The 27,991-nt window shown below is 37.6% G+C and overlaps 1 protein-coding gene across 1 annotated transcript; it reads right to left on the bottom strand.

Annotated features, from left to right (window-relative positions):
- Positions 1–5,647: 5,647 nt before the first annotated feature.
- Positions 5,648–22,670, bottom strand: ENAM (enamelin). Its single transcript, XM_006896845.1, has 8 exons — positions 22,617–22,670; positions 19,645–19,713; positions 19,462–19,506; positions 18,652–18,693; positions 16,232–16,507; positions 12,997–13,059; positions 10,771–10,821; positions 5,648–8,488 (listed from the first exon to the last, which is right to left on the bottom strand). The coding sequence occupies exons 1-8, from the start codon at positions 22,668–22,670 to the stop codon at positions 5,648–5,650; spliced, it is 3,441 nt and encodes a 1,146-aa protein (XP_006896907.1).
- Between the last annotated feature and the right edge of the window lie 5,321 nt (positions 22,671–27,991).

Raw genomic sequence — 27,991 nt, 5'->3', positions numbered from 1 at the left:
ATTCATATTCACATCAACATTTGAGAAACACTGGTTTAATATGCAATACTGAATCAGCCTTATTCACAAGTAAGGGGGGCAGCTGCATAGTTATTTAACAACTGAAAGACTGACAAGGCTTGTAATTATTATTATTATTATTATTATTTTTCTGTTATGAAAAGACACACTCCAGAAGGCAATGATGCTTTGAGAGGATTACAGATTAGCCATACTTTTTCAATCTATATGCAGACAGATCATTTGGGAGGCTGGGCTTTATGAGGAGGAATGTGGTATCAGGAATGGAGGAATTCTCATCAACATCCTATGTTATGCAGATGACACAACCTTGCTTTCCTGAAACTGGGTAGGACCTGAAGCACTTGCTGCAGAAGGTTAAGGACTGTAATCTGAAATATGAATTGAAGCTTAACACCAAGAAAAAAATTCTCACCACTGGGCCAATTGGCAGCACCATGATAGATGGAGAAGAGATTGAGGTTGTTAACAATTACAGCTTGCTTGGCACCACGATTGACACTCTTGGCACCAGCAGATGGAGAAGAGATTGAGGTTGTTAACAATTACAGCTTGCTTGGCGCCACGATCGACACTCTTGGCACCAGCAGTCAGGAAGTCAAAGACAAATTGCACTGGGAAAACCTGCTGTCAGGGATCGCTCCAGAGTCCTGAGAAGCAACGATGTCAGTCTAGCGACTAAGGTGTGCCTGACCCAGGCCATGGTCTTCATAATTACTTGCTATGCTTCAGAGAGCTAGCCAATGACAAAGGATAACTGAAGAAGAATCAATGATTTGAGTTGTGGTGTTGGAGAAGAGTCTTAAACATACCACAGACCGCTAAGAGAACAGGCAGGTCTGTCATGGAGAGGGTGAAAACAAGTTTCTCCTTGGAGGCTAGGATTTTGAAGCTCTGTCTCACATATTTTGGGCACATGGCCAGGAGGGACCAATCCTTGGAAAGGGACATCATGTTTAAAAGGGTGGAGGGACAGCACAGGAGAGCAAGATCCCAGATGAGATGTATTGATACAGTGACTGGGATTATGGTGTGTCAGAGTCAGTGAGACTGGCTCAGGATAGGGAAGGCTTCAGAGCTGTTGTACACAGGATTGCTAAGAGTAGCAGGTGACTTGATGGCAAATTACAACAACAACAACATATTAGACAGTAATTGAGAGTTTTTATCACCTTAACCAGAGCACATACTGTTTAGTATTGTATGATAAGTGGCTATTTGGATATGTTCAGTTATTTATGTTCAGACTCTGGTTAAGCACAAAAATGGAGGGATGCAGAGTCCTCAGGAAGGTGGCATGGGGCCCTACAAGAGCAGAGGACCCTTGACTGGGAACATGATGGGCATTGAGGGCAGCTTCATCCATTTCACAATTATGTCTATGCCACATTACAATTCCATCTCCTTCCTGCTTCTTTTGAAAGAGTCTCCTCTACCAGCATGTGATTTTACTGGGTACCATCTGAATCTTATTTCCAAATCTTATTGGCTATCAATTCAAAGGGAAAATAAAGGCCCAATGGCTGATGCTGTTGAATTAGGGGTAAAGCATAGAAGCAAGAAACAACAGGTGAGCAAAACCAAATGTAATATGCTATTGTAAAGCGGTGCCATCATTTCATTTTCCGTCAAGTGTAGCTTTTGTCAAACTTTTAATTGGGCAGTTGACCTGAGTCACAGTGAAACCCTTGAGGTATTGCAAACGAGAGAGAGAGAGTTGTTGATTTTAGACCCAGCATTTCTGGTTCCCTTTTTTATTCTAGAAACGAAATTTAGTTTCATTTATGAAGTAAGATGAATCTTTGGATTCTTTAAGGTTATGGCTGTTGAGGACTGTAGTTAACTGGGGTAAAATAAAACAAAGGGACAGAGATATGTCTAATCTAGTAAGAAAAAAAGTACTCGAAGATAATGTGCTGTAATGATGTAATTCTTTAATGATGAATAAAGTTAAGACATTTATCTGAGCAACTAAGCTACAGCATGTTATCAATGCTTTTAGGAATTCCAAAAACCTGGAGGAAGACTCCCCAGGATAATGTAGGCTGATAAACTGAGTTTTAGAAGGGACCAGCCCTCCCATTTCACCATCCTACTTTACTTGCCGATTAAATTGGGAAAGTGCAAGATTTGCCTCATCCAATGAGATCTCAACTGTCCTCTTGAGAAGAGTATAGTTTTTTTTTTTTTTTTTTTTTTTTTTTTTAAATGATAGAAACGCTTTTATAAGGCAGGTATGTGCTAGATTATCTCCAGTGTTTGTCATCTTTGGGTATTATTCTTTACTTGCTTTATTGAGACAGCTTGGGTTATAGTCAGCCACTTTGGAGCCAGCAGATGGTGGCAGCTAGACATAGAAACTTGCCATGAAGTTTCTGCTGAGAGGTGGGGCAGTGATGACGTGGTGAGGATGATGGTGCAGGTGGTCTCACTGAGTCTCCCATCTCTGCTTGTGTGCTTTTGCCACTAAAGCGGCTTTAAAAGCTTTATCAGTAACTTAGCAAGAGTGCACAGAATAATTTATTTCTCTACTGCAAGTGATCCAGATCTGGTATCCAGGCTTATTGGATACTATTGATCAAATGAGTCATTTTCTTTCCTGTTGTTACTCTGTAATTCAGTAAATGCTTTCGTTCTATCATTCCTTATTCACTTTCTTGTGCAGAGGTTCTGCATGGTAACTTTTGCAGGAGTTTCTTGCAGCCTCAAATGTGTCATCAGAGCTGCCAAAATAACTATGTGGTGTGACCTAAGCATTTGTGCAAACTAGAAAAGGAATGAGTATCTCTGTAATTAAAATATTTAAAAAGGATTTTTTAAAAAGCAGTAGAGAAATTAGCGAAACATAAGAATATAGTTTTATTTTGATGAGAATAATACTTATACAGTTTTGTACAGAATAAGTTAATGATCTTTCCATATGTGATTAAAATATAAAATTGGGGGTGGGGTGGGAGTGGGGCTAAGTGCTCAAGCATTGCATAGACGTGCCTCTAAAATCCCTTTTTATCCTGAGAATCTCTGATGCAGATAATACTAAATACAACTTAAAGCTACTGAGTGTGATGACTTACTCTGCATCTCAGACAGTTCATCTGCAGGAAAAGCAAACTACAGAATTTTCTTGGGGGGTTTTGGCAGTCATTTTAATAGCAGTTCATCCATCACTATTTTGGGGGTATCTTCTACGTGCAAGAAATTGTACCTGGAATTTTAGGGGCTTCACAGGACAAGGGCCTTTTCTTGAGGACATTTTCAATATTGTATTTCCACGAATTTCCGTGGCTGTCTTATGAAATGTTCCCCAGGAAACTTTCTGCTGACAAACTCTGCTGGGTTAGAAGGTAATTTTCTAGATAATTCTGAGAATATTTTTCCCATTCAGGCAGGGAATATCCAGAATAACAGGTTAAAACACCATTGATTTAAAAACAAACAAACAACAAGCTGTATTCTAAACAAGGCATTCTAGAAATAGCTACTTTACAAAATAATTTACATTATTTAATCCATATACTAAAAAATGTGCGTCTATAAAAAAATCTACCAGGACATGAATAAATCTTGACGCTAGCAGTAGTGATTCTATGCCAGTAAAATCACTTATACTGTACTAAGAAAGAAAACAAAGTATTGAATGTTTCTCTTAAATGTTTGGGAAAGTGTTTCCCAAAATATACTCTACAGATCCTGCAGATTATAAATTGATAACAAGGTGTGTCAAATCCTAGCTTTTATACAGGCTCTTAGTCCCATAGTGGCAATTTCTTCAATCTTTTACTCTTTACCTTCTCAAGCCTTGTCTCCAGGCTGCTAGCAACCTGTCTTCCCTCTACATTTTTCCTTGAACGAATTCCTCTCCATAAGCTTTGTCTATCTGGTAGAGGCCATAAGAACACAAAAAACAAAAGTAGGTATCCAATGTCTACTGTCTTTTGAAATATATTTTTCAGTGTGTCTAGACTGAATTGAGGGGAAAATAAGCTAGATTTCAGAAAGTGAATAAAGAGAGAGAGAGAGAGAGAGAGAGAGAGAGAGAGAGAAGGCAGGTGAGGACGGTGTAGTGAGGAAAAGGAGGGGGAGTCTTGATACAAGTTAAATGCTTGACTGCTAACAAAAAGGCTAGTTGTTCAAATCCACCCAGTAACTCTTTAGGAGAAAGAGCTGACGATATGCTTCCATAAAACTTACAGCCAACAGAATCCTATGGGGTAGTTCTACTCTCTCACAAGGGGTCCTTATGAGCTGAAATAAACTCTATAGTGCTAAACAACAATAAGATAAAAGAATAAAGAAAAGAGAAGAGAGGAAGCAGAGAAGGAATGATTGACATTAGGAGACAGAATAGAAATGCGTGAAGAGAGAATGACACGCTAAAGGAAGTAGGCATACATAACAAGACTATTTTGTTGTTGTTATGCACTGTTCAGTCGACTGACTCACAGTGACCTGATGAACAATGGATCTGTACCTTGCCCTATTTTAAGCCATCTTCACCTTCTCTGACACTCTGGAGCCTATTGTTACAGTCACCACATCAGTCCATGCTGTTGAAGGTCTTCCTCTCCTACTTTGACCCTTCACCTTTCCAAGCGGGATGGGCCCCTCCTGACAACATGCCCAAGGTATGTGAGATGAAGCTTCCCCATCTCTGCTTCCAAAGAGCACATTGTTTGCACTTTCTCTGAGACAGACTTATTTATTCTTTTGGCAGTCCGTAGAATAGTCAGTACTCTTCTCCTTCTCCAACACCATAACTCAAAGGCATTGATTCTTCTGTCCTCCTTCGTCACTGTCCAGCCCTCAGATTCATAGCAAGTAATTGAAAGACCATGACTTGGATCAGGTGTATCATTTTTTAGTCTTAGTCTTGGATCAGGAGCGCCTTAGTGAATGCCATTGCTCTGTAGTACTTTGGAGAGATCCCTGACAGCAGATTTTCCCAATGCAATATGTCTTTTGATGGTTAAAGAGTTTACTATATAAGGTGTGAGAGAAAGGAAGAAACATATTAAAAAAAAAAAAAAAAGGAAAGCCAGTCATGAAAGGAGAGAGAGAATGAGTGCAAGGAAGAAACAAGGAAGATAAAAACAGAGAAAAAGAAGGAGGACTGGGTGAAAACAAATGCCAAAAGAGAATATTAATTTGGAAAAAAATTTTAAAACCCATAAATCTCTGATAAGACCAACATAAGGAAAAAAAGTAATACTTCATCACTATACTGAGGAATAGACTTCAATACATAAAATGTTAAGTTCATTTGCTTTGCCAGACCAACAATTTTGCAAGTATTGGGTTTTAAGAGGAAAAAGGAAGAATCAGTAAGTAAAGGGAAGCTAACAAAGACAAGTGGCTTCCAAGTTTTAAGGCAGTGGTGGTCATGAGTACCTTGATTTTAAACTTTGCACGAATGTATGACAATTCTGGAGTCAATGATCTTAGAGCCCAACTTCATCAGCACCACCTGAGCCACTGTTGTTAGTTTCTGAGATGAAGATAAACCATAAAGATTACCAAAAAAAGATCAGATACTTAATGGACTATTAGGGGAGAAAAGGTTTGGGAATGACTGGTATAGAATATCAGTTATTTTCCTTCTCCAAATAATTCTTGGCTGGGATAATCCCTACACCTGAAGTAATAGGCAGTCTTGTACTGGATGATCCTGTGGATCGGTCCCTTTTACAAAAGACTCAAATGTAGTGTGTTCATCTGCATTTAGTGTGTTTACATTCACACTTTTAAACTGTGACCCAGTAACTAGCTCAGCCAATGTGCTAGGATTTTCAGTAGTCATAACTGAATCTCCATCAAATGGCCTAGATGGAGTTCTAGTGCCAGAGAAACGTTGATTCGCTAATTTGGAGCCAAAGCATGGTAACTGTAGGATGCTAATTGGCCTTTGTTGTTGTCTGTCACCTTTATTTCCTTCCACTTCACTTTGGATTGCTTCTGGTTGGCTTTCTTCTTCAGGAGTACCTATAACAAGTTGCTCAGGGGTAAGGTTAATAGTTCTTTCACTGGGTTGGCTGCTTTCAAACATTTGTTCCATAATGTTGTTCTCATCTCCACCGAGATCGCTTTGAAGACATGGTACATTCTTTGATTGAAAGGAGCTTGCTCCAGGAAGAGGCATCACTCCCCTTTGATCCAACTGATTCTTCATAGAACATGGTGTGTTCCTCCTCACAGTGGACACCTCATCTTTGAAAGGACTGGGGTTTTGACTTTCTTCAGGCTGCCTCATTTCTGAGCTGTTTGTTTGGCCAGGTAAGATGCTCGTTGGGGAGATAACATGTCTAGCATGTTTGGTGTGACTGCCTTCAGTGTACGGAGGGCTGCTGTCTTGGTCCTCTCCTGGTGCAAGCCCGTAAGACGGAGTATAGTCTTGTAGAGCGAGTGGCTTATCTTTGGGTCCTATGGAGCCACCAGCACAACAAGGTCTTCTTTGGCTCAGGTGAAACAAATTTTCTTCTTTTTGATCAGGTGGGTAACGTTGAGGAATGAAATCTGGGTAAGCCAGTTGCTCTCTATCTGGTGAATTTAACCTGGTAATTTGCATGCCATAGTTTATCATCTCACTTTCATGCCATGATGGATTTTTCTGGAGCCCAATTGGAGAGTTCCTGGAATAAAGGTAGTTCTCGTGATGGTCTAGTGTTCTAGCTGGAACTTTGTATAAATTTGTGGTCCGATCCCAGGAATTTCTGTTAAAATATGGCTCTCTTTCTTTTGGTCTACGATTTTGAATCCTTTGGTCCCATGAGGTCCAAGAAGGAAATAGAGTATTTTCTTCTTGCCTAACAGCATTATTAACATAATAACCCCTGTTCTCCGTGGGTGGTGTTACAGTAGGAGGTGTATTATATGATGGGAAATTCTCTTCTGGACCCCAGGGATAAAATTCACTATAAGGGAACTCCTCTCTGGGTTTTGAGGGATTATTATCAAAGGGATAGGGAAGATAATCTCTTGGTTGATTTGAAGGATATTGTTGACCTTCATAGTGCCTACCTGTGGGGCTTCCTTTAAAGCTGGGCACTTCTTCACCCCATCTACTTTGTCCTGGGAAAAGTTCGTCTCCATTTGGATCGACTGGGTCCTCTTCATTATAAGGTACTCTCTCTTTTTGGCTTGGAGTATTCATGGGGTATAGAGGATTGTCTGGTGGCCTCATGGTTTTGGGAGAATCACCTCTCTCATCCCATGTATTGCCCCTAAAGTATGGTGAGTTTTCCCTGGGATCATAGGGATTATAGTCAGAGTAGAAAACATTTCCTCTAGAAGCATAGGGAGGATGAGGCAAAGGTCCTTCCTGCCTTTTAGGCTCTTCCACAGGAACTGGAGGGATTTCTTGGTGGTTCCATTGATTTCTTCCGGCAGGAAAATGTTCTCTTGCAGGAGCAGGGATTTCTTCAGGGTATACGGCGTGATATGTATTGCGCTTTAATTCTGGCTGTGGGGTTTCTGGTTCATATGGGATTCTTGGTTCTAAAGCAAACCCTTTAGGCAAATTCTGGTTTTGGGTTTGCCCATCAGTACTTTGGACTTTCCTGGTATCTTCTCTTGGGTAAAAAGAATTTTCACGTTGATCAATGGAATTGAAATTTGGGATTTTCACATTATCTTCAGTAGGAGGCGGTTTATAATTGGGTTTATTATTAACTCCATAGTTCTGAGAGGTTTTCCAGGGGCCAGTTGGATCCCTTGTAGGAACAATTGTTCTTTCTTTTTGACCTAATGATTTTTCCCTTTGAGTTTGGATTTTTTCATTGCCATCAACTGTACCAAGTTTGGGTCCCACTGGGGCAATATTGGTTCCTGTGGGTTGTTTATTTGGCCCTTGAGGCTTTCTTCGGAAATTTGCTAGATTGCCTACCAGACTGGGAGAATTCCCTCTCGCAGTGGAAGGATAGGCTCTGCGATAAACTGGATTGTTTGGACGAGCTGCTTGTTTGCCTACCATAGCAAAGGTGTTCCACCTAGGACCCCTTTGAACTTGTGGATTTCTGTAAAAAGGCCCATTCTGTCTCTGCCCTATCATAGTACCAGTGGGACGCCATTGTCTTCTGTTAGGGAAACCTCGGTTGTTAGGATTTGGATAATTTTCATAAATATTGGGCTGGCGTGGTCCCCATGGAATTTGGGTTCGTGGTACTCCCTGGTGTGAAATGTTAACTGTAGAGGGTGAAAGGACTCCATGTTGCAGGTTGGTCCCGGGGTTTAGACCATTTCCTGTTGGGTTTGTGTCATTTCCACCCTGACTTGCTCCAGGACCCTGCACGTTTGGTTGAGTTGAATTCGTTTCAGGAACAGTTGAATTAGTTGTTGGTTCTGTTGCTGGAGTCTCCTTTTTGGGAGGATCTTTTTCTTTGGGTTTTTCAAAATCTTGTTCAAACATCTCTTCTGAATAATAAGGAGGGCGACCGCCAAATCCATGAAACCCAAAATATCCAAAGTAAGGGTTCTGTAGGAAAGAAGCAGGAAAATAACGACTCTTTGTGTCTCACCATGGTATTAGATTTCCCCCCATTTTTAGTATGATAGGGAAATCTTATCAGCCACAGACTGCTTTTACACTACTGACTATGCTTCCTTTCTTGAAACTTGTAATTCCTTGGTCTCCATGATCACAGCGACTTCTCATTCTCTTTCTGAACACTTCTCAGCCTTTTTTTATATGCCCGTTTCCTAAATGTGAGTTGTTCCCTCTTGCACAAAAGTAGTCATAATAGCTATCTGCCTTATTCTTCTGGTATGACTTTGCACTCCTGCCTTGATCAATCCACTGCAGGGTCATGTATTAGCTAGTATTAGAGTAGTAAAAGTTGAGGGTGAGTGGGTAGGAATACTGTCACTTTCTTCTTTTGTTATCTATTTAAGTTGTTCTTACCTTATAAGATAACCTCTAAACTCTTTAGCAACATGTAAATCAGGAGAGCATGACACTAAAGGGTGGAATCTGGAGAGACTTTGGCTAACGGCCACTATATCTGCAGTGTGATTGTGTCATTGTTATTGTCAGGTGCTGTCAAGTCAAGTATGCCTCATAGCGACCCTATGAACACAGACCTGAATACTGTCCTACCCCTTGTCATCTAGATCTTCTCTGATATGCTTGAGCCCATTGTGTCAATACATCTTGTTTGGGGTCTTCCTCTCCTTTGCTGCCCTTCCACTGTTCCAAGCATGATATCCCTTTCCAAGGAATAGTCTCTCCTAGCAATATGTACAAAGTATGTGAGATAAAGCTTTGTCATCTGTGCCTTCAAGGAGCACTCTAGTTGCACTTTCTCCAAGATGTATCTATCTATTTGTTCGTCAGTCCTTGGGATATTCCATACTCTTCTCCAAAACCACAACTCAAAGGCATCAATAATTCTTCTGTCATACTTATTCATAGTCCATCTTTCAGATGCATAGTAATTAGAAAGACCATGGCCTGAATCCAATGCACCTTAGTCTTTCAACTGATATTGCTGTTCAGTATTTCAAAGAGTCCCTGACTACAGACACAGACTTGCCCAAAGCAAGTATGTCTCCTGACATACCTGCTAGTACCGAGGGTGTTGTTTATAGATCCAAATAAAAGGAAATAATTGACAATTTCAGTCCTTTCTCTGTCTCTCATGATACTGCTTGTGAAATGGAGATGATAAAATAATATCTACTTCATAGTTGTCATGAAGATCATATATATAAAAGGCTTGACTCACTGTCTGGTAGCTAGTAAGTGCCAAATAAGTGTTATTTATAACTTATGCAATCAGCAGCAGCATTATCACATGGCCCATGCTACCACATTTTCCTCCCCTTGTATTTTAAGCAGTACTGAATCACAACGACTCCAGCTCTCTGAGCACTATATTCAGTCTGTTTTAGTGTTGTCACACATGGATTCTTCGACCTGAACCTTTCTTCCACCTGTACCTTCATCCTTCCTGGCAAACCTGACTCATCCTTCAAGACTCAGCTTGAATGTTGTCCTCTCTTTGAAGCATCTTTGTCTTCCATAGGGAGAACTAGTCTATACTTCTAGAGGTCCACAGCACTATATACAACTGTCGTTAACAATTATTCCAATGAATTTTAATTGCTTATGCAACTATGAAGTTTTTGAGTGAAAAATTATGCTGCATCTCATCTTTGTTTAGCCCCTAGCACAGTGGAAAGTGTTTAATAAATTTCTTTTTTTTAAAAAATAAATTTCAAATGAATGATTTAATTATCATGAACTTTGTCAGTCAGTGGATCTTTAAGACAATTGTGCGGCCCTTAGGTTTTCAGCTTTTCTTTAAAAAATTAAATATAGATAAAATATTTTAATTTCGATTTGTGGGTGGAGCTAGGATGCACGGGTAAGATGATATCTTCATGATCACGATCCATCAGGAGATGGAGATAGACTTATTAATGCATGTGCTAACTGTTGGAGTCATTCTATTTCACTTTCTCATGTTATATTTATAAAAATTGGAGCTGATAGTTTCTCAAAGCATAAAAGAACTAAACCTAACTCTATCCTGAGCCATCTTAGTGCTCTCCATGATGCTCAAGCCGATTGTTGCAGTCAAGGTTCCCGGCTTGATTGGTTCCACATTTTTTCCTCTCTCCAATGTTAGATACTTGAGATACACATTAATATTCTGAGTTTTAACTTTCTTATTAAATGGGGAGCAAAACCACAGGGGTTAAAAGATTTTGATTCCCAATGGGGAAATACAGTTAAATAGTTTTATCAATACTTACTCCCCCTTCTTCATTGCTCATTGGTGGGCGTCCAAAACCTGGTGGTATTCTCTAAAAGATGAAAATAAAATAAAAATAAAACCACAGTGTAAACACTTGAGAAATGTAAACACTTGAGAAAGCAACTTTCTTTTCTCTCATATATTTGTAACATTCACAGCATTTTAAAATAGGCCAAATTAGAGTATGGATTTCAAAATGTTAGCTTTTAGCTTCAGAGTTATTAGCTACTACAATTTAGTGATCAGGAACTAGAACATAATTCACCAGTGAATAATGGTAAGTACAATTGTATCAGCTGTGTTTGAGAATATTTTATTCGAAAGATTCTGTATGGATGCATCTTGTACCAATTTACTAAGGAGCTATGCGACCAGCCTGAAGGCATACAGTTTGAATCCACAGTTGTTTTGCAGGAGAAAGATGGAACTCTCTTCCTGTGTCATTTGCTGCCTCTGAAAGCCTTCTGGAGGGTCAACTATAGGTTGATTCTTACTTGATGGTACATAACAACAACAAAAGCAACCATATCCAACATACACACATACAAAGAAAGGGAAGGAGAGAAAGAAAAAGAAGAAGAGAGAGATAATTTGGGTGGCATCAGAAAGCAAACATCCCTATTGGAAGAACTCATCATGGAAGAGAAATAACGATATTATTTTCCGAGTTTTATATTATAACTAGCATTTAGGGTGATAAACTCACAATCCTTCATTGGTTATTATAATATTTTTATTAACTGTAGTTAATTTTTACTAATTATAGTTGATGTTGTTACATAATAGAAGGGCTTAGAAAAGCAAGTACAGCTCTTACAGACTACTCTCAAGAAGGGGTGGGCAGAAAATGGAAAAAGAATGGATAGATAATAAACAGGGCAGTAGAACAGATGAGGGGAAGAACTATCTCAAAGGAATATATTATTAAGCATTATATGTACAGAAACAATCTGGAACAAGGGGTGCATTGCTAGGTGGACTGGGAGAAAGGGGAGGGGAGGAAGGGAAGAAAATGTACAATAAGGAAAAAATAGAATTTAAAAAGTTGGAAGGGAATGGGAGGGGGAGGGAGGAAAATGTGCAATAAAGAATGAATGAAAATCCTGTTATTTGTGATGAGGTTAATAGCTACTTTGCAAGTGAATCATGTCCATATATTCTGATAGTCTTTACTGGGTATTATCTCTTTCTTAAATTCAATATGATCAGTAAAAGGAAATGCCTCTTTTAGGGTGAAAAGAAGTTAAGAAACTCTTACACCTTGAACCTTGAAATGATTTCTTGTTAAAAATGTTCCTTCCTGTCAAAATAATTCCTCATTATAGACTGGAAAAAACAATGGCATAACTGAACGAACAGTTTTCAAATATTTTTTGTAGTTAGTCTGAGAGCAGTTGGGATTTAATAGTTCTTAAAAAAATAACACTTATGATTAATGCATTATGATGTAATCTCAATATTGTTTCATGTTAACAGCCTGAATTGGAGGATTCAGTTTAGAATTGATTTTGGTTTTATTGTGGTTATGCGCAGCAGAATATACACCAATAATTTAGATGTGAACAATTGAGTGGCATTAATTACATTGTTTCAGCTGTGCAGCCATTGCTATTCTCATCTTTTTAGTTCCTCTTTCCCCAGCAACATAAGCTCACTTTCTACATAATTTTTACAACTATAGTTGTCAATTTGATCTCACATGGATGATTCATTAAAATAGCACAATGTTTAGACATTCTTTATTGAATTGAAGATTCTTATATTATTTTGCAATATTCTTTATTCCAACCTACTATTTGCTAGAAATTAATAAGTTATGATAAAAATATTAGTCCAATTATAGCTTTCCTTATGGCTTTTAAGCTCTGTTTTGCTACAAGTCAACATTATATGAAAACAGATTATCTTTGTTTTTTCTAATCTCTAAAGGAATTGGGAAATAGTAATGAAATATTAAGCACAAGTCCTTAAAATTAATGAATCAAGTTATTAGTAGTGATTTGCTGTTTTAGGCTGTGGTCATGCTACCAATCTGTTTGAACAACAAAAAAATTATTTAAAAATTCCTTCTTCCTCCCACCACATGATTATAAAATCAGAGCTTGTTTCTTATCCTTTTATAATTGGGATATGATATTTTACAGCAGCATATGAACTCATGTTTTTTGATATAGCATATTAATATTATTTTTCACTTTCAGTGTAAAGAAAAAAAAATTCAAACCTGTGGCATTTGCCATGGTAGTGGTTGAAAGGGAAATAGCCCATTATTGAATGGCGGGAATGCCTAGAGAGAGAGAGAGAAAAAGAAGTAATATGCAATTATGAAGACTAAATGAATCAACTAAACATAATTATGTGAAAGTTGGGAGTCTAAATATCCCTGACCATTAGTTGAGATTTTATTTTTTTTAATAGAGTATAGACAATAACAATAACAGTACTATTGAATCTTTATTTTTTTAGCACTCTTATCATAATTTTATATGGGTAAATTAATTTAATCTTTGCATAATCCTAGGAGAGCTGTTGTTGTTGTTAGGTTGTTAGGTGTCATTGAGTTGAGTACGACTCATAGTGACCCTAGGAACAACAGATATGAACCCTGTCCTGTGCCATTGTCACCAATTCTGACACACTCAAGCCCATTGCTACAATCACTGTGTTAATCCATCTGGTCAGGGGTCTTCCTTTCTTTCACTGTTCCATCACCTTCCCAAGCATGATGTCCCTTTCCAATGAATAGCCTCTTCCAACCACAGGTCCAATGTATGTGAGTTTATCATCTTTGCCTCCAAGGAACACTCTGGCTGCATCTTCTCCAAAACATATCTGCTTGTTCTTTTGGCAGTCCATAGATATTCATAACTCTTCTCCAACTCTTCTGTCATACTTATTCACTGTCTAGCTTGCTCTCAATAGCATAGCAAGTGCTGTACTATTATTACTGTCTTGCTTAAAGCTTTGATATTCCAAAAAGTTAAAGACACTGCTCTTAAATCTCATAGCTGTTAAATAATTTAAACCAGGATTCAAACCCAGAGGTGTCTGTTTGTTTAGTTTTCTGCTCTAGTGGCTTAATAGTAAAGAAATGTGTAGTGAACCCAAAGGTACAAGGTTCAAATCCACCAGCTGCTCCATGGAAGTAAGATGCACAGTCTTCTACTGTGTGATTGACTGCCTCTAAAAACCCATTGGAGGGTCAGTTATGAATTGGATCCAATTTGATAGCAAACAGCATAATAGTGTTTGGTAATAAATGTTCACAGACCAAAAGCCAGGCTCTTCAATGCTCATCCTAGGTAAATGTTGAGAAATTATTTGTACTTTATCTTGTTTTGTCTACACTTGGATCATCCTGAAATATTCCATTATTAATTTACTGAACAATATTTAGATCATCAAAGCATAGATCTGGAAAGGAGTTAAAGACCATTGGATTTACTGTTGTTAGATGCCAATAAGTTGATTCTGACTTAGAGCTTACCCTATGTACCACAGAATAAAATACTACTTGATCATCTTCAGAATCATTGCTATATTTGAGCCCATTGACATAGACATTGTATTAATCTGGCTTGTTAGAATTCTATTCATGGGAAACTGGAGTCCAGAAAGATGAAATGACTTGCTCAAAGTTATATTATTGTTGTTGTTATTATTGTCACAAGCCATCGTGTTGCCTGTGACTCACAGCAACGCTATGTACAACAGCCCTAAACCCTGTTCTTTCCTGTGCCAATCTCACTGTCTCCGACACACCCACCCCATTACCCCAGTGACTGAATCAACCCATCTCATTGAGGGTCTTCCTCTCTTGCACTGCTCCTCCACCCTTGGAAGCATGATGTCCCTTTCCAAAGACTGGTCCCTCCTTGCAACATGGCCAACGTTTCTCAGAAGAAGCTTCAGAGTCCTTGGATCCAAGGAGCAGGCTGGTAAATGTTGTAACTTTATTCCTTGACTCTCAGATTATTAGTGGTTGTTAGGTTCCTTTGAGTGAACTACAACTCATAGTGACGCCATGAACAACAGATCCAAACCTTGTTTGTCTACCTATTCTTCACCATCCTCACTATCTCAGTCATGCTCAAGACCACTGTAGCAGTTGCTGTGTCAATCCATCTTGTTGAGGATATTTGCTGACCTTTACTGCACGATAGCTCTCTCCAAGGACTGATTCCTCTTGAAAGAAATGCCCAAAGTAAGTGAGGTGAAGGAGCATCTAAGGATCACTCTGGTTGCACTTCCTTCAAACAGATTTCTTTGACTCTGAGATTAGTACTCATGTTACTATAGAGCACGTTGCCTCTAAATTTAAAAGTTTTACTCTGACATACATGGAATCACTGGGTCAGAACTGACTGGCAGCAATTGGTTTTAAAGGTAATAGTATTTAGGTCATTCTGACCTAAATAGAAACTAGAACTGACTCACAAAGGAGCTTTGGGCCAGTGGTTACAGCATTATCTTGAAAGAAAAGGTCAAAACTAAAGAGGGTATTATGTACATAAAAAAGCAAAATCAAACTTGCTGCCATTGAGTTGATTCTAACTCATGAAAAACTCATGAGTAGAATTTCTCTATAGTGTTCTTGTTTATGTTTATGGAAACAGTTATTGGTTCTTTGTTCCATGGAGTCACTGGGTAGGTTTTCACGTAAATCTTTAAGTTATAGGAGCCATTTGCAAACTACTTGTACCACCCAGATTCCATGGAATCAGTTCTTCATAGTGACTTTATAGCACAGAGTAATCTTTATTCAATATGGAATTCTGGTGACCTTATGGATAAGGAATTGGACTGCAAAGTCAAAGGCAGGTGTAGTTCAGATCCACCAGCTACTCTGAGACAGAAAGATGGGTAATCTCCTCCTCTGTGATTTATAGCCTCTGAAAATCCACTAGAGAACCAGCTCTGGGTTGGTTCCTATTTGACAGCACATAACAACAACAGTCTTTATGGAAGAAAATTGGTTAAAGACTTAGCTGTTAATGGAGCTGCCCAAGAAACCACAGGGAGCTCTGGTGGCCTATTGGTAAGAAGCTGTGCTGCAATCTCAAAGGCACACAGTTCAAATCCACCAGCTGCTCTGTGGGAGGAGGATGGGTAGTCTCTTCCCAGGAGATTTACTGCCCCTGAAAATGCACTGCATTTTTTTAGCATACAACAAGAAGAAATCCTACAGCAGTACTTCCTGTTCTATAGCATCGCTATGAGTCAGAATCGACATGATAGCAACAGGTATAGTCTTTATGGAAGTCAGAAAATCTGGTAGGTTTGAGTTGTCTACCTTGTGGTTAGGAACTCTGTTACTAATTGCTGTACACCTTTGGTTCCCAAGTAGGAATACTTATATTAAAGAACATTGGGCAAAGTTTGTATGTAAAGGTGGTATGACCTTTCAACTCCCTGTGGTGTGTTATGACTGATTTGGAACTTGGCTGAACAGGCCTCACCTGAGGTGTCTGGGCTTCCTCTTTGGGCTGAGGTGGGGCCTGTGTAGGCTGTTTTAAAGGACGCTTTGGTGGTGACTTTTTTGGTTGAGGCTGGCTGGGTTTTGGAGTCTCTTGGGTTTGATCAGTCTTGTTTTGGCGCTTGGGTCCTGAGGGAGGTGAAGGTTTCTGGTATTGCCATCCACTGGGTGTTGGCTGAGGCCACATGGGCATCTGGAACTGTGGGAAGCCCTGAGGGAATTGCATGCCATTTCCAAACATGGGGCCCAGCGGTGACATCTGAAAAGGAAGCAGAGATCAGTGAAATCACAGCAGAGATGGAGATCCAGGCTCTTCTCACAATAATGTCAACCTCTAGACCTCAGCCAAGGTACTTGAGAAGCCCATGGAATTAGAATCAACAATGGAAGAGAAAACATTAACTGGAATTTCATTAAAATGGTACCTTATAGAAATGGACTTTAGACCTCTATAACACAAAATAAAAAACCAAAAAAAGTCACAATTAAATGAGAAATTTCAATTTAAAATTGGAATGGTGATGTGAAGATATGTATGCCTTAGATAAGCATATAGGTGAGAGGGTCAAAAAAGTTGCCACCAAATTAAAAACTGTGATTTTTAAACTAACTCTGTCTCATAATGACAAATATTGCACAAGAGCATTATTGTAAAAAAATAGAAGGATAACTAGTAAGAGATAGCTAAAAGTCCAAAGCGGGAGTGGGAGTAGGACATGGGAGCTATGAGTGAGGAGGGGGTAGAAACCACGGGGTCACAGAGCTTGATGGGTGGATGGAGGAGATGAAAGGATTAGGAAAGATTCAATGGGGACTTGAAAAGATGGAGTGATAGTGGTTGTAGATCAATGGTGATTAATTTTATAAAACATAATGTATGGGTATGATCATCTGAAACACAATGTGAATGAAGGAATGTGTGAAACACTGTGTACATGAATGACACACAATGTATATGAATTTTATATACAAACCAATAGAAAATAAAACCCAAACAAACCCAAAACTATGTGATTTGTCGAAAGACTGATCAAGGAAGGGAAAGGGCAAACCCAAACAGCAATAGCAACAAAACCGTAAGAAAGTGAGGTGAGACAGAGTGAATAAAGTTGGCTATAATGCTGATCTTTCTTAAGTACAAGTGGATGCTTATCAATCCAACTTTCTTTAGTAGGGCGTCTGCATAGAAAAGGGAAGCAGAGTAGTCATAATCTGAAAATGCATGAGTCAGATTCTCATAATCACTATTCCCACATTCCCTCTCTAATGTAACACTCATCTATTCATCACCTTCTTGAATCATTCTCTCACTCTCTTTTATACTAAATACACATCATACTGAAAGCATGAAATGTAAATAAATAGAAACTGAAGTTGTAAACTTGGAATTAAGGTCAGAAATTTATAATACATAAGTGTGTGGAAAATCCCACAACAAAGTGAAGAGAACAAATGGAGGATGAGAGTTGGAAAGAGCTGGATCAATCAGTTACTGAGCAAAAGGAATGGACAATGATGATGGTTTCAGATGAGAGAATTTAAAAGAAAATGAATAAAAAAGAGAAAATTTATTTTCCTTTCAAAATGCCTCTACAAATCAAAAGCTACTTGTTGTATAATAGTGTGCTCATTCAATTTTGCTTCAGAAAAGATGCCAAAAGTATCTGAGTGGTGGTAATTCAGTTATTAGTTTGCTATAAGAATGAGAATATATAATTTCAGTAACTTAAATTTGCTCAAATAAGACAAAACTTCATAATATTTTGAAAAAATTAATAGTATTCTTTCAAGACAAACCAAATACATTGTACCCTCTATTTGCTTTACTATTTTGTTTATTGCATTGTATAATCTTTTCCAGACCCAAATTGGTTTGGCTAAAATTAGTAAGCTGTTTTGGATTTTGTGAAAGAATACTAATGAGTAAAGAGAAAATTTGGTTTATGGGGACACAGATATGATCTTTTTACTTCCTGAAACCTTTCAAAAAGATTTCAAGGATTCCTTGGTTTACTAAAAGGTTTGCAAAACCCTATTTACGTTCCACCTGCCATTATAAACCAATCTCTCTAAAGAATGAGCATCAGACATTATTATTGCTGTATTATGTTAAAGATATTTCAGTGTGTCTGGAGGTACTTCTTTAATATTTTTTTAAATGAATATCACACTGTATACTAAAACAAACGTTTTTCCAACTGATGTGTTCAAACCATACCTAACTGCTCCAATTTACCTTCAAATTCAACTCAGAGTTAGGAATGAAACTCTTTTTTTACTGTAGAAGCTACCTGAATATTGTAAGTAAACTGTGTAGTTTCCTTTGGTGTGGCTAAGAGAAACCTTTGTAGTGTATCTTACCAGATATAAACAGGAGATAGGATGAAATAAAGAGAAACTTACATGTGGAGAGTTCATAAAGTTGAACTGATTGAACCGCATCATCTGTGACCAAAAGAATCAATGTGACACAAAGTGAAATGTTTTATTCACACAACTCACAAATAACACATTGAATTTCTGATTTCAAAGGGCGACATTCATAGGATTTTTTTACTAGTTACAAATAAATTTAAAATTAGTATGCACTCAAAAAAACTCCCAGGGTACTCTAATAATTAAAACAGAATTTTATTTTGAGAAGAATCAATATAAAATAATGGAGAATAAAAATCTGTCTTCCTTTGAAATTTTTGACTATTCCATTTCATTCTTTGGGATACAGGAGTTGAGAATGTGATAATTACATAGAGAAATGTTTTTCCCTTCCAGTTTTGGTATATATTATGTTTGGTTAATGATCCTGGATGTGAGTCATAGGAAAAATATTTAAGTATATAATTATGTTCTTTCCCTAGTAAAAATGACCACCTTTCTAGCTAGTAACTTAATAAAAAAGCTATTATCAACTAGATTTTAACACAAATGTACATTTACCTTAAAATGGATTACTGAAGCACACAGAGGATGACACTGGGAGAAATGACTATTTTTGTCATGATAGGAAAGTTTAAATTTTTGTATTTTTCTACACCTCTTTAATAAGAAACTTTATAAATGATAACTTTTCCAATTCTTCTTTCTTTTTAAAATGCTTAATTCCCCCCCCCCTCATTATTCTTCTTTATGCTTCCAGGTTAGGTTTCTATAATATTTTCCCGTAAACCCTCATGTACTCAGAATATATGCTTTAAGAGACTTCAGCATACATACCTCTTCACTTTTACTGCTGAATCCAGGTATTCGTGGCATATGCATCTGGAAGTGAGAGAGTATCAGTGACAAATGCAGGCTAGAAACGGAAATGATCTTATATTCCTCAAGTTAAGCAGTAATAGGTCATAAAGGAAAAACTCCATCCTCCCCCATTTTAAGTCTATTTTTAAAAATACTTACTGGCATAGCAATGGAATCACTGAACAGACCTAGAAAAACCAGAAGAATCTTCATTTTTACACCTGATACCTGGAATACAAAACTGAATTTTAATTTTGGATCAGCAGATAATTATGCATAGGGCAGTCTGCACTTGTTTTGTCACTAGCCTATTTGTCTGTAAAGTATAATATAGAACTAGACAGTGATGGGTTTTCTATTGCTACCTCTAGTCTATGGTAAGAAAATATTTTATAGTTACAGTTGAGTACTGTTCCTAATAGCCAAATCAGTCAGATTAAAGAGCAAAGATAGGCGAGCTCTGGTGGCCTAGTGGCAAGAAACTGCACTGCAATCTCAGAGGTACACTGTTCGAATCCACCAGATGCTCTGCTGGAGAAGGAGGAACTATCTCCTCCTGTATCAGTCAGATCTGATTTGACGGTACACACACAAAAAATAATGAAATAAAAAAAAGAGCAAAGATAAAAAAAGAGAAGGAAAGGAGTTGAGAGAGAGAAAAATGTCAATGATCTTGTAAAGATACCATAGGAATAGGAAATAAATTCGGTTACCCTGAAAATAGGAATATTGATGAATTTCTAATTGCTAGGTAAGTTTACATAGGCTTGGAATGTTCAAGTACATTTACTATGCAAATTTAAATTCAGATTTAATGAGAGCATATTCTAAAATCAGAACTTTGCACTCTTGGTTAAGATTTGTGGACAACATTCTAGAATATAGAGGCTAATTAAATAAATGGAATATTCCACAATCTTTAGCATACATTTTCTTATATTATCATATGTAAAGTTGCCATGGAGCCACAGATAACTTAGTGGTAACTAAAACCAACAAAGTCTTTTCTTGTATATCCTTAGTTATTGTTTATATTATTATCATTTCACCTTGAAAAGATCATTTTTACTCCAGGGCCAGTCAGTGAAACAAGAAATAGAAATGTAAAGGTATATTTTTATCAGATAGTTTGATTAAACATATACAAGTAAAAGTTGAAAAGAAAGATTTATATAATAAATTTAGAGAGTTTTTTTTATGAATTTCATTTAACTCATTCCAGTTAGTTCAAGTTTTATAGAAATAAGGTTTTCTCTTTGAACAAGGCATACTCTGAAGCAATTGGTAATTCCTTAAGAAAAATCTGTTCTTATTTACATAATATTAGAGAAAAAGGAGATTATAATCCTAATTATTCATTTTCATGGTGTAGCAGATAAAATTTAATTCTTAGCTTAGGAACCAGCATATAAATACAAACCAAATTAATAAATTTTTTTAAGATAAAATTTTTATTTTATACTGATTTACTTCCAAAGTTCGTATACATTGTTTTTCACACCGCATCTTTCCCATTCCCTTTACCCACCCCACCCTCCACTCATCAAATTGTGCAATCCTATGGGTAATCCCCTGCCCATCCTCACCTCTCTGCTCCTCCCCTCCCTTTGAATCCTCATACATGTTTTACTAGTTATCTTTCAAATTAGTCCATTTTGACTCAAATAACTATAGGAAAAATAAAACTGCCTATAGGTTTTTCAAGGCTGTAAACATTGTAGAAGCAGACTACCTCATCTTTCTTTTATGGAGTATCTGATAAATTTGAACTACTGCTAGATATTTTGGCTAAGGATTTACCATTGCATCACTAGGACTTAAATGGCCTATAATATTGTTGTTATGTGCAGTCAGGTAGCCTGTGACTCATAGTGACCCTATGCACAATAGCTCTGAACCCTGTTCTAGCCTGAGCAAATCTCCAACACTCCTACACTTATAGACACTTAATAACTTGTTAATTTATTTTGCTCTTTCTTTTCCTCCTGTGTAAAAATAGATCTAGTAGTGGTTTGGGACAATGCTTGCTTTCACAGGTATGCAGAATTCAAAGATAGTCTGATATTTTAAGAATTTTTCTAGTGTCTCTCCTGAATAATGTAAATCAAACAAACAAAAAGAACCCCTTAAGCTCCTAAGCCTATTTCTGAGGCTATAAATTTCATGAGAGGACATTGCCTATCTTTCTCCTTCAGACTCCTGATGGATTGGCACAATTAGAACATGTGGCTTTTGGAATAGCAGTGCCAACTTTCTACAGATTAGAGTTATCTTTCAAAGAATTAGTCACATTCTAATGAAAATAGCCTTTCTGAAAGACAAAGGTAATTTCCTCCTCAGCTTTAAAAGAAAAGTGTCTCGCACAGAAAACAACTCATATATAGCAGGGTAGCCTTAACATGCTACAGAAGGCATGATATAGTAGAATAACATTGGCAGAATAACACAAAACAGATACAATCAATTGCCTCCTGTTTATCAGAGAATTGGAGATGGCATAATTAAACAAAAGGAGCAGTATATATGAAGTCTTTTCTGCTAATTAAAGATTTTAAGAATTTTAGTGTTCTAGAGAATTAAAACACTGACAACTAAAACTAGAGTATTTATAAGAACACAAGGAAGTAAATAAAGAAAATATTGGTGAAAACTTTACTTTCTAATTTACTTTCCAAGATTATGGCTCAAGCTTTTATATATCTAATTTTTCTCTTGATCAAACAGCCTTTGCTCCTCTATGGCAGTAATAGCCCAGAGATTCTTGATAATGTTTTTATTCTGGTACACATTTACATAGAAATGCAGGGTCTTCTATTTGAAAATTAAAATGCCAATCTTTTTCTATTTTTTTAAAGCAATACTTATATTAAATGTTTTTTAAAAGTCAAATGATTAGATGAAAGTCTAAGAGGAAGAATTTTTTGAATTAAAAATAACATTTGTAATGTCTGTTTATAGATTGCAATATCTGTATAGGTTGTTACTTCCACTCCATCTGTGGACTCAGATATTATTTGGTTCTTCTGGTTTATCTAAACAGTGATTTTTCCCACTCTAGTGTACATCTGAGAACAACTACCATAGTCTGTGATTCTTACGTATTGGGAAAAAAAATGAACCAAAATACTCACCAAGCTATCTAGCTTAGAAAGTGATGTTCCATGCCTACACTGAAGCAGCGGCATTTTCCCACCAAACTTTTCATAAGCCTTAAACAAATAAATATATTTAACAGAATAAGAAACTCAACTAAAGAAATCAAACAAAGAAAATTAAGGCTGCAGCTCTAACATAGGAAGCATATGAATTATTTTACCCATGCTAGAGAGTGTTTTGAGAGCTGGGTGGAGGCTAAATTAGGAAGAAAATGATATGCAGGCACTATATTTTGAAATACTTCTGTTGACAAAAACATGACTGTTCTATGCAGAAGTGCACAAAACATAATAGGAATTGTCAATAGAATGTAAGGAAAAATTATTCAAACATAGTACATGAGCCAAGACGTATGAAGTTTTATCAGAAGACTACTTTCAAAAGAATTATTATACAGCTAATATCAAGGAACAAAGCAAGGAAGCACACTGTCTATGAAATTAAGCTCATTATTTGCACTTTATAATTTGTGTTGATGATCTCTAATACTCACCCAAAGCCAGTTAGAAGCTGCAATATACATAAAATAACTTGAACTTTGCTAGCCTATGTTTAAAAATATATTCCTAATGGTCTACAGTGGAAAGACTCTAAAATTCTGAAGTCAGAGAGATCTTGAGGAGGAAGATACATTTATTTCTTAATAAGAAAACAAAAATTCTTCATATGGTATCATGTTCAAGTACTAAAAAAGCTTAAGATAACAAGAATCCTCCTTTCCAGAAAATTTGGGATAGCAAGATCACATATAAGTACTGTTACAGACCTGCACAACCAATCAGCTTTGAGTAAAATGGTTTTGCCATCACAAGAGTTGAAGGTAAAAAACACATCCAGTGTAGAATTTATAATGTGTCATTATAGAAACTGTCAAGTCAAGTCTCTTATTATGTATAATAACAGTTCAGGAAAAGCTTACAGCAGTAAGATTTAGAAGGTGCTTTGCTTAGTGAATTTGGGGCTTTTGAAATGTAGAAGCTTCATTTACACAAAGATTTTTTTTAAGCAACAAAGGTTTCCTAAACTTTGTGCTATTGTCATATAGCATATATGATATATATGAGCAACAGTATAAATTTGAAGACCAAAGTGTCCTTAATCCAAACAATGTTTTTTTAAAGTTACTTCCTGTATTTGTGAACATACCATGGGCAACCAAGAAAACAAATAGGTCTGTGCTGGAGAGGTTGAAGCCAAGTGTCTCTTTGGAAGCTAGGATTTTGAAGCTCTCTCTCATACACTTTGGGCACATGGCCAGGAGGAACTGGTCTTAAGAGAAGGACATCATACTTGGAAGGATGGAGGGTCAGTGCAGGAGAGGAAGACCCCAGATAAGATGGATTGATACAATAACTGGGCAATAGGAGTCGGTGTGTCAGAGTCAGTGAGACTGGCTCAGGACAGGGCAGCCTTCAGAACTGCTGTACATAACAACAACAACAACAACAACAACATGCTCATGAAATGTGGACAATGAATAAGAATGACAGAAGGATAGATGCCTTTCAATTGTGGTGTTGAAGAAGAGCACTGGATAGCCTATGGACTGCCAAAAGAACAAACGAGTTTGTCTTGGAGGAATGCAACCAGGGTGCTGCTTATAGGCAAAGATGGTGAAACTTTGTTTAACATACTTTGGTCACATTGTCAGGAAGGGTCAGTTCATGGGAAAAAGAAATCATGATAGAAAAGGTGGAAGATCAGTGAAAGAGAAGAAATCTGTTAACAAGATAGATCTACACAGTGACTATAAGAAAGGGCTCAAGCATATCAGAGATAGGGAGGATGGTACAAGATAGGGCAAAGTTTAGATCTGTTGTTTAGAGGGGTGCCGTGAGTCATAGTTGACTGCATAGAACACAACAACAACAACATTATCATAAGTTTTTTACTATCATCAGCAAGAGGCAGTTGTTGCTATTTGCCATTGAGTCACTTGCGACTCTGTGTACAACAGCCCTGAATCCTGCTCTATCCTGTGCCAACCTTATTGTCTCTGACACACCTGCCCTCATTACCCCAGTCACTGAATCAATCTATCTCATCAAGGGTCTTCCTTTCTTGTACTGTCCTTCCACCCTTCTAAGCATGACGTTCCTCTCCAAGGACTGATTCCTTTTTGCAACATGCCCAAAGTATGACAGATGAAGCCCGAGAATTCGTTCCTCCAAGGAGCAGCCTGGTTTCACCCTCTATAGCGTAAACCTGTTTGTTTTCCTGGCAGTCCATGCAATACAAAGTCCATTCAATACTCTTCTCCAGCACCACAACTCAAAGGCAACAATTCTCTTTTTATCATCCCTAGTCATTGTCCAACTTTCTGATGCATAGCTAGTTATTGTGAAGACACGGCTTGGATGAGGCACACCTTAGTCTCCAGATGGACATTATTGCTTTTCAGTACTCTGGAGAGGTTCCTGACAGGAGACTTTCCCAATGCAATTAATCTTTTGATTTCCTAGCAACAGACAGCACATTTATTTTTAGTTAAAAATATTTAATTAAGTAAAAATAGCTAGAATGTAATAGACCTGAATAATTGAATGATTTGACCAAATTTGTCTTATGGATTAGAGTTTTGGTTTTGGTGTTTTTTTTTTAATTTTTTGTATTTATTTATTTATTAAAATAATTTTAATGAGCATTTACAGAGATTTTGGATTTCCATTCATTCATTGCTGGATTTCTTTCCCCGCCTAGCCCTCCCCCCCATCCCAGTTAGCTGCTCTCTTTCAAAAGTAAAAGAAACACTCCTTCCCTGGGACACAATCCCCCCACACCCCTCCCACCACCTCAAGTACATCCTATGCAACCTTAATTGTGGACTCTTGTGATAACCATAATACCCTATCATACATCGCTTTTAAATTATTCAGTCCCTCATCTGTTTCAGTGCAGTATACACAATTTATCCAGTTTTTCTCAGTTTTGTTTTTTGTTTAAGTCTAGTGTAGTTCAGAGTTTGGAGATTCAGAATTTCACAAGAATTGGATAAAACAGCAAGTAAACTCTCAGCTTGTCATGACAGTTTAACCTTTAAAAAATGTGAATCCAGAATTAAGGTTGCATAGTGGAGTGTATTTGGGGTGGGGCGGGGGCAGGGTCGGGGGCGGGAGCGTATTGTATACCAACGAAAAAGTTTATCTTTTGCTTTTCAAAGAGAGGAGCACACTGGGGGGAGGGGGCAAAGAAAGTAAGTGCAACAATGAATGAATGAAAATCCAAAATCCCTGTAAATGTTCATTAAAATTAATAAAAAATTTTTTAAAAATTCACTGAAGGGATTATATTAAGAATTTTTTTAAAATGTAGTATTTCAGAATGAAAGTTTTCACTTCTAAATGACTAGAAAAAATATACAATGATAAGAACAAACTTTTTAATTTTTGCTGAATTCTGGTTGTCTTAGTGTCTTATAGTTTCACAAGAGAAAATATTAGTAGTGGTAATATTATGAACTGCCAAGAAAACAAATAGGTCTGGCTTGGACCTATTTGTTTTCTTGGCAGTTCATGATCCATATTCTGTTGGTTCACCTTTCTTGGGAATGGAAACAAATATGGAACTCTTCCACTCTGTTGGCCAGACAGCTGTTCTCCAAATTTCCTGGCATAGACTGGTGAGCACATCCAAGGCTGCATCTGTTAATTAAAATGAGTCAATTGGTATCCCATTGATTCCTAGGGTCTTATTCCGCCCCCCCCCAAGCATTCAATACAGCTTCCACTTCCTTCTTTATTACCATTGGCTCTTGTGCATATGATATTTTCCAGTGTTAATCAATTCTTTCTGGTAAAGTGGTTCTGTGTATTCCTCTATCTTCTTTTGATGCTTTCTGGGTCATTTAAGTATATTGACCATCTTTTAATATTGTGACAATAGGCTGAACTCTATGAAGAGGCATGTGGCATCAGGATTGGAGGGAGACTCATGAATAACCTGTGTTATGCAGATGACACAATCTTGCTTGTGAGGAGGACTTGAAGCACTTGTTGTAGAAGATCAAGGAATGCAGCCTTTAGTATGGATTGCACCTCAATATCAAGAAAACAAATATTCTTACCACTGGACCATAAAGCAGTATCATGATGGATGGAGAGGAGGTTAAAACTGTCAACAGCTTCAACTTGCTTGGATCCACAATTAACACCCTTGGTATCAGCAGTCAGGAAAAAAGGAGACACATTGCACAGGGAAAATCTTCAGTTAGGGAGCTCTCCAAATTACTCAGGTGTAGTGATGTCAGTTTGAGGACTAATGTGCATTTGATTCAGGCCATGGTCTTTCTGATTACTTGCTATGCATCTGAGAACTGTACAGTGAATAAGGATGCCAGAAAAAGAATTGACACCTTTTAGCTGTGGTGTTGGAGAAGAGCACTGAACATCCTATGGATGGCTAAGAAAAATGGACAGATATATCTTGGAGAGGGTGCAGCCAGAGTGTTTTTTGGAGGCAGGAATGATAAAACTTCGCCTTACGTACTTTGGGGACATTGCTAGGAGGAGGGGCTATTCCTTGGAGAAGGACATGATGTTGAGAAGGGTGGAGGGTTGATAAATGAGAGGAAGACCCTCAACCAGGTGGATTGACACAGTGCTACTGCAATGGGCTCTTGTGTGTCAGGAAGTGTGAGTATGGTGCAGGATAGAACAGGGTTCAGATCCAATAGGATTGCTATGAGTCATGCTTGACTCAATGGCGCCTAACGCCACCACCAATAACAACATATAGGTTATTATGAGTTGCCACTAAGCCTCATTTCTCTCTCTCTCTAGTATGTTAGAAGTTATGAGGATGACACAGGATTGGGAAACGTTCATATTCATTGTTCATAGGGCTGTAATAAGTCATACTCAACTTCAATGCACCTAATAATGACAACAGCAGTGGTATTTACTCTTATTCCCTCTGCTACAAGAATAGTTGTTGTTGTTATGTGTCATCAAGTCAGAACTAATGCATACAAACCCTGCAGCGTGGTTTCTGAAGCAGTACATTGCATGAAATACTGTCTTTCTTTCTTCTACACAAGAATAGTTGTTGTTAGGTGCTGTCAAGTCTAGTATTACTCATAGTGATCATATGAACAACAGACCTGAACCCTGTCCTATCCTATGCCATCCTCACACTTTCTGACATATTACAGTCCATTGCATCGGTCACTGTGTCAATCCATGTGGTTGAGGGTCCTCCTCTCCACTGACCCTCCGCCCTTCCAAGCATCATGTTCCTCTCCAATGTATAGCCCCTCCTAACAAGAAGTCCGAAGAACGTGGGGCAAAGCCTCATCATCTTTGCCTCCCAAGAGCTATCTGACTGTCTATTTGTTCTTTTGGAAATCCATGGG

The sequence above is a fragment of the Elephantulus edwardii genome, unplaced genomic scaffold (genome assembly GCF_000299155.1).
Source record: "Elephantulus edwardii isolate Elephantulus edwardi_28Jun2011 unplaced genomic scaffold, EleEdw1.0 scaffold00192, whole genome shotgun sequence".
NCBI classification, from domain to species: Eukaryota; Metazoa; Chordata; class Mammalia; order Macroscelidea; family Macroscelididae; genus Elephantulus; species Elephantulus edwardii.
Note: the sequence above shows the minus strand (reverse complement) of the source record. Positions and strands in the feature narration are given on the sequence as shown.